Source organism: Larus michahellis, chromosome 5 (genome assembly GCF_964199755.1).
Source record: "Larus michahellis chromosome 5, bLarMic1.1, whole genome shotgun sequence".
Taxonomy (NCBI): domain Eukaryota; kingdom Metazoa; phylum Chordata; class Aves; order Charadriiformes; family Laridae; genus Larus; species Larus michahellis.
In genome coordinates this window covers 33,070,146-33,083,263 of record NC_133900.1, presented here as the reverse complement: position 1 = coordinate 33,083,263, position 13,118 = coordinate 33,070,146, and the positions used below count along the sequence as shown (strand labels likewise).

At 39.5% G+C, this 13,118-nt stretch overlaps 1 protein-coding gene across 1 annotated transcript in view; it reads right to left on the bottom strand.

The window, feature by feature from the left end:
• Positions 1–986: 986 nt before the first annotated feature.
• TSPAN5 (tetraspanin 5) overlaps positions 987–13,118 on the bottom strand; it is an 83,123-nt gene continuing 70,991 nt past the window's right edge. The window contains exons 3-8 of the mRNA XM_074589509.1: positions 11,350–11,496; positions 9,266–9,436; positions 7,133–7,258; positions 3,979–4,026; positions 3,739–3,855; positions 987–3,167 (exon numbers count right to left, since the gene is read on the bottom strand). Of these exons, the coding sequence (XP_074445610.1) occupies positions 3,102–3,167; positions 3,739–3,855; positions 3,979–4,026; positions 7,133–7,258; positions 9,266–9,436; positions 11,350–11,496 (675 nt within the window). The 3' untranslated portion in view covers positions 987–3,101. The remainder of the gene's footprint in view (positions 3,168–3,738; positions 3,856–3,978; positions 4,027–7,132; positions 7,259–9,265; positions 9,437–11,349; positions 11,497–13,118) is intronic.

Below are 13,118 nucleotides of genomic sequence, written 5' to 3'. Positions count from 1 at the left end.
AGAATTGCCAAGAAGTCATACCGCCTACCATATCTTATTGCTTTAGAAAATGAGCCCATGTAGCCAGCAGTTGTGCTCTAGCTGCAGCTCACCTGAACTTTTCACAAAGTTTTCTAGAAGAAAGCTTGCTCGCATTTGGCAGGCTCTGACAATAATAGATTGATATCCAAGGCCTCCTACAAACTTTCCAAACTGGACACCTAAGCTGCTGATGTGGCATTTCTAGGACATCTTACCCGATCTGTAGACAAAAAAAAGGTGGGATTTAAATGTGCAATATAGACAGCTAATCCTGAACGTTCAGTATGCATTCATCAAACAACTGCAAAAATGAGAAAAATAAGAGCATTTCTTGGGAGTGAGGAAGGGGGGGGGGAAATCAGCATCTGCAGCAATAGACAAGCTCTAGAAAAATAAGTTATTTAGTGGTTTTTATAAGAACAGTCAGTCGTTCTGGGACTCAGCAGAAGTGTTGCACATTTGTGTGTAGACGTGCAAGTAGTGAGAACAAGACTGGCTCACCTCAGAGCGTTTACCTTCCTATCAGTCTGACACTGCCAACAGCACGTCCAGCAGACTGGAACTCAGAGAACAGCGTGACAAGACAGAAGGCAAATACAGTACAACTGCAGAAATTCAAGTAGAAGAATGAAGTTGTCTTCAGAAGCCCACAGCAGCAACAGCAGTGTTCAAGATCAGTGGCAACAAGGAATGTTTCTGCAATGTCGGCTTTTTTTTTTCTTTTTTTTTTTCCACTCTTTTTCTCCAAACCAAAGCGCTGGGTCGCAATCAAGGCTCTTGGGTTACTTCCTCAACCACACTTCCCTGATTTCTCCCCGCACAATTTTGTCTCAGTGCAGCAACACTGGTACTGATGATCTGTCTGTCCTGCTGCTATCGGGCAAAATGGTGCGTCCCTTTGTGGGGAAACAAACACCAGTAACTCCTCAGGTTGAGAAATGGCTAAGAAAAACATAACACTGTGGTGAGGTGGAACCAACTTTATTAAGGACAGTGAATTATAATTGCTTTCAAAGGCTTTAAAAAAAAATAAAATTACTCTGAGTCATGGCTGGCCTTTAACAGCAGATACCAAAGGATATGGAGGCTGCCTGATTCAGAGCCAGTCAGTGGGAGTTAACCAGAAGAGGATGAGGTAATGCTCAAAGACAGGAGGACAACAGGACTGTCTGCGGCATCTGTGTGTGCCGGTGTGCTTATCACCAGCCTTCAGAAGGAAAAAAACCATGGTCACCTAAAGCACAGGAAGGCAAAATGTGAAAGGGTACATATACTGACACGTTTAAGAGTCATAGGACCAGAGAGAACCTTAATTGGTCATCAGACCACCCTTCTATCCAGAAGCTTTGGGAAGCTTTGAAAGCAATGCATTCATCTCTTCTACTCCACATACTTCATCTCAGAAACTCGTCTCAGAAAAATGCTAAGCTCTTACTAAGAGGCACTACACACCCTTTGCCACTGTCTGACCAAAGCAGGAGCCAAGAGCTCACAGCTTTCAGGACTGGTTCTGCAGATACTGAGAAGGGTCATACAACAAGCTAAGTTTATACAAAGTGCAATAAAACTACCCAAGCCATGGTCAGGTTTGTAAATTCACTATCATTAGTGAAGAAGAACAAATCAAAAACTCTTAAGCTGGCTGGAGTCTATCTAATTCTTCTTCCACTCTTTGTGCTTTGTTCCAAATTCTACTCTCTTTTTTCCAATTCAAAATAGTCTATCTTGATCCTAATATGCGCTTCTATTTTAAAACTTTTATTCCATTGCTTCAAGAAAGCTTTTTGTTGCATTTAGAGCAACAGAAGGAGACACATCTCCCTAGCAAGGATTTGTTCACTGGAGGTAAGCATCTACTCTGGCAAAAGCTGTTCTCTCCAACTTCCATGGGAATGGGATATGATCTTTCCATAATCACATGCATTTACCAATAAATAAGTTTGAATTAGACTGTATTAAAACATATGCACAGATTTAAAGCACTGGAGCGTCACAGATTCTTACTCCACAGCTCATGCAAGTAAAAAGAATTAAAGAAAAAAAAAAGAAAGAACAAAGCCTCAGCTAGGAACAGACCAATGAATTATCTTAAAAGAAGTTTTGTACGAGTGTATCAAAGCACTAATATTAGTGAGATCCCTAAATACATTAGGTTACACTAAATTCCAGAGCAACAAAAGATTAAGCCGTATCAGATACATAATTTTTGATTTTTTTAAGTTAATATATAATTCATTCTTTGAATAATATTATTCACTTGGACCCAACATCCACACTGCTTTCATACATTTATACAGTTATATCCCATCCTTGCCTTAAGAGACTGATGTCCTAAGGTATGGCAGCAACCAAAGGCTCTACAACCCTTGTTTGTCAAATATAAAACTCCTCTCCCTTCATACAAGGGTGGAGAAAGGAAGAAAGATGTTAATAAAATTAGGCAGTTCTCCCTGTGAGCTTGCTGATTCCAACCTCAAAGTACTACAGGGAGATGGTTGGAAGCTTGCGTAAAAAATTTTCCCTTGTTTTAAAAACAATTTCTTTTACTGTACAATACAATAAATGCATAGAAAGTTGCTTCTTGCTTGATGGGTTTAGGCCTGTAGCTATGTTTAGCTGTGAAAACAAGAAGATCGTTCCTTTACAGAGTGGTAAGGAGAGAGACCATCTCAGGAATATTTGGCAGCTATCGAAGACCTCATGACACGAAGAATAAACAGCATATCCACAGACTACAACGATGCAACTCTGTCCCACTGAATACACCAATTTAAAAAAAGTGTCCACTTGTTACTCAGGATCAAGAATACAGTAGAGATTCACGGCTCAACAGCTTTCAAACTGGTGGTTTTAAAACAAAAAAATGTCAGTGAGCAGCAGATTTTAAATAGCCCACTCTTCTCTCCCCCACCCCAAAGAAACACGACTTCACTGCAATATCAGGAACTTAGACTTGAGACTACTTGGGAGAGAAGGCTTCCCTGGCACCCATGTCCGTACAGCTTGGTGTCGGAGCGACACACTGGAGGTTTCAGAGGGTTTCGGTTGTCCAGTGTCTTGTTGTGGTTACTTCAGCAGTTTTACCAGCTGGCTCTGACAGCCTCAATGTCACTAACCAAATTCTGGGCTAAGCATATCCCAAATATCTGGAAGAGACAACAGTTTATTCATTTGGAGCATCAGACAACTCTTCACACAGGCAAACTCCTTAGGTTGTATAGAACCGACATGAAAACAAAAAACAGAAGGTTAAAAATCAAAATAACAGTAAGCGTTGGAAGAAGGACAAACATCAAGAGACTCCTGTAACCCCAGTATTTTTATAGTGTTACTGGGTTCTGGGAAATTGAACCGTTCTAGACTTGCTTCACAAAAGCAACTGTAAAGGCTTTTCATGCCCATTTAAGCACCATCAGAAACGGTAGGTCTGTATGGGCTTAAAAATCTCTACCTAATCTTTATCTAACACAGAGTGTTAGTTTTGACCTGTAGACAGCTGAAAAGAAAAAAAATGCATCCCTACAGATAAAAATTAAATATGCCTTAACACAAAGAAAGCCTCATGCGTTTATCTCCCCTCATTAAAACCTACAGACATTATATTTCTGAGTGCAACTGACACTGTATTTCCAGTTCTCACATACAGTTCCCCCCTCAATTTATTCTATTTATCTGTTGTTCTTCTGTGTAACTCATTACAGGGAATGCGATGTTTACCTGCAGTAATGCTATCCCAATGAATATACCGGCAACTATGGTAAGATTGTCCTGCAACCATTTCTCAAACTGAGGGACACAGCCTTTAGTGTAGATAACAATCTGCTGATCAACTTCCTGCCAAGAAGAGGGAAGAAAACAGAGATAATTACATTCAACTATCCCGTCAGTGGAATAACCTGCTCTTGCAAGAGGGATTCATATCCTTAAGATACCACATTAATAAAAACAAATTCTTACTGGTTTTTGCCTTGCATCGTAGCCACACTGCGTGTTAATAACATCTTCCTAGGAGAGAGAGAGACGGAAGAGAGGCAATCAGTGACATGTCTCCCAAACACCCTTTCCCAGCTCCCCAGAGTTGGTCCCGCATGTAGTAAGACAATCACCCTAACTTCAGTTACCATGTTGCTTCTTAAAAACCCTTTCCTCTTCCATTCAGTGCTATTGATTATTTGCAACAAACAAAAGCACATGGTCAAAAAATATTTTCAGCTCTCAAGGCAGCAAGCTGGGAAAACTGGCACTCCACCTGGGTGAACTCCATGTTCAGATGCAAGCATCCAAAAGTCAAAGTGAAGGGACTAGGGAACATCTATTTTAAGTGAACGAACCTCTGCTGAAAAGGTTTTGTCTATACTGAAAAACATGCCAAGACTACTGCTAACATTTTCAGGATGCAGTCTGTGCAGCGTGAAAAGGTGAGAAAGGGCAGTTCTGTTGCAGAAGCTGCAAGTTCTTACCAAGGATATCTCTAGAAATATACACAGTTCCTTTCCAAAAACTAGGGGGGGGGGGGGGGAAGATGGAGTAATGTGTTCTTAGCTGCCTATTCTTTCTTACAGGAGCTTGATACCAATGGGAAAGAAGGGGTTTTTTTCCTACTGCCTCTGCTTTAGTAGTCCCAAAGCACAGGCAATAAAATAGGCTATGGCAGACTTTTCCTAGTGAACAAGTGCTACCTATTGGAAGCTGAAGCTGCATTTACTTTGTATGCAGAGTTATTTCAGGGCAATAAAGTGAAGCCACTACTTTGGGTGTCAGCCACGATGGCAGCAAAATATTAAGTTACTAGCTCATAGAATAACAATGAGCAGAAGAAGGAACTAGTAAAGGAAGTGAGAAAATCAGCCAGTCTTAGCTAGGTGTACTGAACACCACAATTTAATCAAATTGTGGGAAGTGAGAAAGGCAGCCAGCAGAAACAGATTTTAAGTAGCAGCCATAGGGAAAAAGATATCTCCTCCTATTAGCAGTTAAAACTCCTCTAAGTGTTTCCTCACTCTGCAGGAAGTACATCAAAAGGCCACATCCTGTCAGTTGCCCAAGTTGAATTCCCTCAATGGACCTTAAAGATTTGAACAATTTTAGTGAGATGAATGCTTGTGTTCCAGGATCTAAAATATAGCAGTGTCATGCACTTCAACACTGTAAAAGTAGATAAGATTACAACATAGGGATTTTAAGCTTTATTTTTTGTACTGAATCCTTACTTGCTTTATCATCAGTGTCTTCTGCCTTTTGCCTTGAAATATGTTAACCAAAAGAAAGCACGAAGAATGAAATGAAAAATCAACTTTTCTAGGCCTTGCCTGTCCAGGAATTTGGAACATTTCAACCTGCCAAACTACAGCAAAGCGAACTACAGGAGTCCAAATTCATTTTAAAGGAGACTTATTTTGGCCTCCCTTAAACTTATCACTTCCCAATTCAAGCTAAACTAAAAGTAAGTCCTGTTCAATAACGCAATGGTCCAACACTGCATCCTAATTCCAAAAAGGGCAAATTTGCTTTCCTGTGTTTATCACTGCAACTGAACCAGTCACAGCTTGGTTACAATTATGTCCATCATATGTGTGACTTCTAATATTTTTAGAAATATTATTATTTTTAGCCTTTATTTTAAAGGCAATTAAGCATTGTTCCTTCCCTACAATGAATAAGAATGAGATTTATCTTTAAATTTAAATTGCTGCATCACCCCCTAAGAAACTGCATAACCATATACGCACAAAGAGAGAGATAACTTTAGCATGGATTATGTATTTATAGGATTACCTTGTACTGCTGTCACTGGTTTGGTTTTATAACAACTATATTTTTAAAACTGGGTTGTGATGACCTCTCTGCGTGGGTGGGTGGGCAGACAGGCAAACAGTAGGGGGAATCCTAAGCATAATGTAATGCTTGAGTCTAACCTACATCTTGTTTTAGTATTTCATTAAAACATTTTCAGCGATGTTTGTGAGAAAGATTCAAACTATTGTGAAGACATGTTCACTGCAGAGGAACCAGAATGCAGCTTGTGCAAGCGGCGGTGCCTATCAGGAGAGGGGGAGAGCAGCAGTAGTGACTGGATGCCGGGAGCAGCAGCTGCATTGCATTAGCAAGTCAGGAAGCACCTGAGGTGCCTGCTGGCAACTTGCCTAGCTTTAGTCAGTGCTACAGACTCATACATTCAGGGAACTATAAGTCACTCCAGGTGGAGAAAAAGCCACAGCTGAACTACTAGATAATACAAGCACTCACAGGCCTCTTCTTTTAAGCTATATGGAAGTCACGTGTATGCAGTGTTAGCCACATAACAGTTTCCATGCACTCAGCCATCCCCTATTCCAAGCTTTTCACTGCCAGTGAACTGCTTCCCTAACTTTACCCTTCATTCTTGCTCATGTCTGTATTAGTAATGCATGGCTCCAACAGTTTCTGCGTGATGATCCAGAACTATAACTATTTTAAAAGACATGGAAATTTACCAAAAAGCTGTTCCCTCAATTTCTGACCTTTCAAGTCTTATTTCAGGTGACTGTAGGACAAGCAGTAATTTTAAAGGTAAAAAAAGAGCAAGTAAAGATGTCCATACCCCACTCACGGTTCTAATGCAAACGTATGTCAGTATTTCAGGGCACAGACTGTCATTCAGTCTAGCACAAACTGAGTGAAACTGGCTGCAACCTCTGGACACTGCATTAAATAATGAGCAATACCTGCATTGGTGCATCTGATCTTAAGAGTTGCTGTTCTTTAAGGCAACGAATGAAAGATCCTGATGATATTCAATTGAAAGCTCATATCCATCCTTCAACTCATTAAGGGCTTCTGCTTTTTACACTTGCTAAAGTTAATATGTATGCTCAGCCAAGCCCATGGTTCTCTCATTCTAATGAAAAGCAGCTAACAGCATACAATGAAGACTTAAGTTAGCTCAGCATTTTTGCTGACTGCAGAAAAGTTAGTGGTTAAGCTGAGCTGCAAGTACAAAAAAGAAAAAAAATACAGATTGGTGAGAAGGTAATGATCATGCATGGCTTCCAGGAAAAAAAGAAAAAAAAAATCTTAAGAGTGATTTAAATTGGAGCAGCAGACTCATCCTACCCTCTTGACTGTCACTTACGGCAGGGTCTTTAGTGCAGCAAGAGAACGGCACACCACAGCGCTCTCGACTTGCATTGGAATCTGTGCAATTGAAGTAAATATTAAGGTTCCAGTCATCAGCTCCAAAAGCCCCACAGCACTGCCACTAGAACAAAGAAAGGAGAGCTTCTTGACTTTCAGAACAAACAAATCTCAGCATTAGTAACACACATCATCACTGCCAGTTTCCCCCTGGCTTTCAAAACAAAACCTGATATCCCCTCTGGTTTCACTGAAGCCAGATTATTTTTGTATTTTTAAAAAAAGACAATTCCAAACCTGTTAGTTGTTCTAAAATTTTCATGTGATTAAACTTATGTTCACACACCCTGCAATGCTGCTCTCTACAGAGAAAGCCATGGAGTGAGCCGATAAGCCTACACAACACCACAGAATTGCACAGGTCTATAGGCTCAGGTCCCAGGGATAGCAGAGCCAAAGTATGGTACTCTGTTCAGTCTAGTGTCCCCTGTGTTCTCAACAGAACTAATTAGCTCACAGGGCTACACTGATACAGCTATTCCTTTTGCCAGTTTGGGGGAATCTTTGCCTGTCTGTATTAGACAGTATGAACATATTGTTTCCTGAGCATCAGGCACTGCACAAATAACATCTTTATTGAAGACAAGTAGAATCTTTCAAAAAGTAAATACGCCAAATGGCAGGCTTAGTCTCTGGCAAAACATGCTGAAAACACAAAGAATTGGTAAAACTTGCTGAACATACAAAGAATAGACTGGAGATCAGTGGATGGTTTACAGCGTTTAAGGAGCTAGCCCAATGAACACATCTATGTCAATATAAAAAAAATTGAAAAAAACCAAACAAACTACATTTTTAAAAGTGTCGGTATGGCAATTCTCTGTTTCTAGATGTAGCACAGTTCCCTCTGCAATATCTGACCATGTTGTCTTCAAGCATTATCTCTACCAGCTGAAAAGTTAGCTTGCTCTCCAGAATCTTGCTGTCCCTGACTTATCTGCTAAGATTGCTAATCCAGTTAGGAGAGCAAATTTTATGTAGTGCCTGCAAAATTGGACTGTAGCCTTTTGGTTACTTACAAGCAGACAACTGCTATCAGACTGTGGTGACCTCTGACCTTCTCCCAACCAGACAAGATTCAAACCAGTGCAAGGATCCACATCCTGTTACTTACTCACTTGTCATTTTTTCTCCCCAAGGCATATAGAAGCAAGTCAAACATTGAACGAAATTATTTTAATTGCAGAATAGACAAAAATTAGTAAACATGATTTCAACCAACACCAAAACATGTTAGCTACAGAGGGCCAAATTCAAAGAGGATTTCATCAATACAGGCCAGAATTGAGTACTGAAGCAAGAAGGTACTGGCAAAATAACATTTGTGCAAAAGCCAGCGCAAGACTCCTTTACACACATTAATAAATTACAGAGCTTAACTCACACAAGCGCGTGCATCTCTGGTTTCATCCTTCCCTCCCAAATGCAGGTGTAGCATCATTTAGATATTTCCTGTGAGAACTTTATGAGTTGCCCACTTCATTAGGCTAATTGCACTAAGTCTACTTAAAAAGTAGTAACATTGTAGTTTCACTCAGAGCAGCTAAACATCTCTGCCACTCTGCAGTGTGGTGTAGCACCTCTAACTTTGCTAAAACCACACCAACATTTATCTGGGAGCCAAATTAAGCTTAGAAAAAGGATTATTTTGAAAGAATTATTTAGAAAAGGATGTGATAACTCCTACAATAAAATATTTTGAACATCCCCCCCCCCCCGAACCCTAAAATATCTTCATATGCATATGGTATGTCCTCCAAAAAACAGAACACAAGATACTGATGGTTAACTTGTAGATTTGACACACTATTTCTATGACTTCAAGAATAAGTCACTCCAACTCTCCCCCTTGTTTTGCTCAGTCATACATCAACAAATAAGCCACTTTTCACAGGTGCTGTGTGTTTGTAGAAGTTCTGTGAAGAGAAATATACATATATATATTCAAAAGTATTATATGCTAGAATATTTCTGTTCTTCTTTGAAGACACCAAACAGATGGGAAGTAAAAAAATAGAGTAGGTATTTCTTTAAAGTAAGCTTTTCAAAAAATAAACATAGTCCAACTTACATATTCCTGTGTGAAGTCTATGAGGTTTTGCAAATCAATGTCATCTCGGTATGCTCTGATGTTGTTGTTTATAAAGAAATACAGCTGGTCCTTTATCCAGTCTTTGAAAACAAATGCTAGAACACCAGCAGTAAGCTCCAAGAAGAAAATAATTCCAAGAAACACAGAAAACTACGAAGAAAAAGAAAAAGGTTAAAGTTATTTTGCTTTTTGACCAAAAACTTATTTTTCAAGGCCCACAATTACGTCCAGTGTTAGGGCTTTACCTGTTTAAGTGCAAGTTCAAGCTATTCCAGCACACAGGAAATTTTAAATTAAAAATACACCGTTTTTAATTAGGGCTGTAGTACAGGAATCTTAATTTTATTCTAACAAATAATAAAAATGCCAACAAATTCAAACTTTGGACATTTCACTGGCGTTTTCAAAAAGGTTCAAGACAATTTACTGTAAATTTCAACAGAGATGGCTACTCACCACCTATAGGGCCCTCCGAAAACTTGTCTTTAATTTCTATGTAGTCACTTACATTTTCAAAGGCATAAAAAAAAAGAAATATTGCCAGTGAAATGCTATTTAAGTGACTTTTTCTTTAGACTCTTTTTCTTTACCCTCATTCACAAAGCTTTGCCTAAGCAGACAAAGAAAAAATTGGTAACAGCAGAAATTAATTAATGACTAAGTCAGAGCAGAATGTCTATGGAATGATTCACATCCACATTAAAACTAAATGAGGCTGCTATGATTAATGCAAATGCAATGGATGCCAAAGGCATTACTAATGATCTGCCACTTTCTCTAAGCATCTCCACTGAGTCTACGCTGTTTTGAAACACACAGGGGTCCTCGTATACTGGAAGTCCATCCCCTTTAAAATGAAACGCAAAGGCACAGTTGCAATATGCTCTCTGTGTTTGTTCAGATGCATTTTTAATTTCTCCTGCAGCTGCTGTATAGGAAGCTATTTCTGGTACAGCAGATGAGTTCATTCTAGGCAAGCTAAGAGAAGCGGGGGGGGGGGGGGGGGAGGGCGGGGGGAAGTGTTACAATAGCTCCTCCATCCACCCCTTTTTTTGTTTAAACAAGTCAAGAGCAAGCTAGAACTATCCCAAGCTGCTTTATAAACGCCTCAAGAACTCTAACTCTCAACTGCCTCCCTCCCCTTATACAACATGTCTGTGGGAGCCAAATATGTCACTTGAAGGCAGGTGTTTCACTGGAAGCCTCTTCATGCATATATTAACAGTTAATAGTTATAAAGACACAACTACTACCCAGGCTATGCACACCTCTGGAAGTTGGGGTGGTGGAGGAAAGAATCTTGAATTTCTATTATAAATCTTAAATTTATCTAAAATGGAACATGATACTGCCATCCTCATCTCTAAAGCTCACAGGAGGTGTGCTTTCAAAAAACAGAACCAGGCTACTTAGCGAAAGGAGTTTTGAATACTGAGGTGTGTCTGTATATCCGCAGCTCCTTCCCTAACTAACAGTCCATCCCAGAGTTCAAGAAGACAACTTCTATTTTCTTTACCTTTTCTGGGCACATTCTCCTCCCTTTCCCCTCTTAGGCCCAGCAATGAAGCCTTTTCAAGTCAGCTAAACAGTGCAGAACTGAGGATATTAGCAAGCAACCCCTCATAACAGTCCTATCTCCTCTGTACCATGAGGGGCACTTGCACAGCAGAAATCACACGGGTCACATTCAGTGGTGTATTGACATTCCTTGTGTTTCATAGGCAGCTTGTTATGGACATGCAAATTCTTAGCAGAAATGTCTCTCTTTTCATGACAGGAAAGCAAAATGTTAGGCTATATCCATATGAAAAGCAGTAATTTCACGTTATGATTCTTACCATCAATAATTTCAAACCTTCAAAAACCCAAAACAGTAAGCACCAGAGACTGAAGAGCTGTAAATTGTTAACAGGCAAAAGCGATTCACAGAACAGTACTCTCACATTTGATAACACCTCTGCTCCCCAAAAGACATTTTTAAAATCTTTACACAGCTAAGCCAGAACAGAGAACGTGACTTATGCTATGTAACTGTTGAATCCACAGCTGCAAGGGCTACTTACAAATTTGAGAAGAAAGGTATTTTCTCGCAAAGCTCCAATGCATCCTGCAAATCCCAAAATGAACATAACTCCTCCTACCACTAGGAAGAGCCAAACTGGATCAAATCCTCCCAGGTCGGTGATGGAGGAGATATTGGACAGCACTCCCTGGGAAAGAAACAATGCCAAGGGATAACAAATATGCTCAGCTTTCAGTTGTACTAATTCTGCTTGCATTTTTCTTCTTAAAAAGGTAGGAGACTACAGCAAACAAATGTTCTGCAGTACAGCAATAAAATACAATTAAGAACGTCCTTGCATTCAAAAAGAGATTAAAAAGGCTGAATATGTACAGTATTTCTGAATCAACATGTGGAACGAACAACAAAGTGTGCTTCTAGAGTCCTCTGCGAGAACCCCAGAGGGCATTTTGCTGCTTCTGTAGCTACGAGAGTCTGCCAGAAAGTCCGAATAAATATTTGAGCAGAACTTAACTCAATCTTATTATCCATGCTGAGATGCATTTTAGGTATCACACACATTGTTTATATAAGCACGCAGTTACATGCGTTATGACAGAAAAAACAGACAATAGCAGGAACCACCATGATTTCAGCATTTATTTTCAGTATTTAGAACAATAGACAGAAGTTAGAAGTGAGCTCCTAGGTTGCAGCATCTTGCAACAATGAATTTTATACCAAATTTTGACAAACTAGATACCTGGCCAATTCAACTTCAGGCATCTACAGTGCCAAAACTCATTACATAAATGAAGTATGATTACTGACTAATCAGTTAGAAGGAAAAATTTGAAAATACTGTTAAATCTTTTGGTAGGACATAAGGCAGTTTTAGGACTTGTCTTGGGAGACGGTTTGCACTAACTTAGGTTAGACTTATCATATGGTAAACCACATATGCTGTGTTTTAGACATGACAGTCAGCACAGTCTGCTTGTAATGCCATTGCCCCCTTAGAAGTAGAGCTTGGGTTGTGATGCAAGTAATTCCGAGGAACTCTTTTATTATTATTTTTTTTTTTAACACATTTTAACCAGAGTTTGGCTGATGTTGAACAGATGGGTCATATCAAGAAGCAAGGAAGCAAGTACAATGTCTTCCTTATTCCAGTGAGTTTGCACAGGAATGGTTACAGTTTCCTAAACCCTTTTGGCAGCAAAAAAGCTGAAGTATCACTATTTCTTCATTCACCTCCCCAGTGCTGTAGGTCAATGAAAAGCACACTGCCATAGCAGAGATTTCTCCATGTGTTTTGTCAAAGAAGCCTGAACCCTGAGCGCTTTGGACCACTGCTTTTCCTATTAACTCCTGAATGAAGCTGTGGCTTGAAAAGCAACAATATAGACCTTTACCTCTACAGCTCCTTATCTGCAGAATTATTAAGTTCTTCATCCTTTTCCCTGTTCATACCCCCTTTGCTTCTTTGAAATAGTCCAAAACCAGCAATAATTTTGAAGGGAGTTATCATAACCTCATTTCCAAAACTCGTTAGCAACATTGTTCACATAGGACTGTTCACAACTATGGCTTTAGACCTGTGATTATTTTTTTTATATCTATTTTTATAATCAGTTTAGACCATCCAGAACACATAAATAGTCATGTAACCAACATCTCTAATACAGTACTGCGCATATTCTGCAACCACATCCACAGTTCCCCAAGCAAAATTGACATCGAGCAAATAGTAAATGAAGACAGTACTCAAAGCTTTTTAATTCTGCAGATAGTGATAGACTGGATAAAACACACACCTGAATTTCTCCA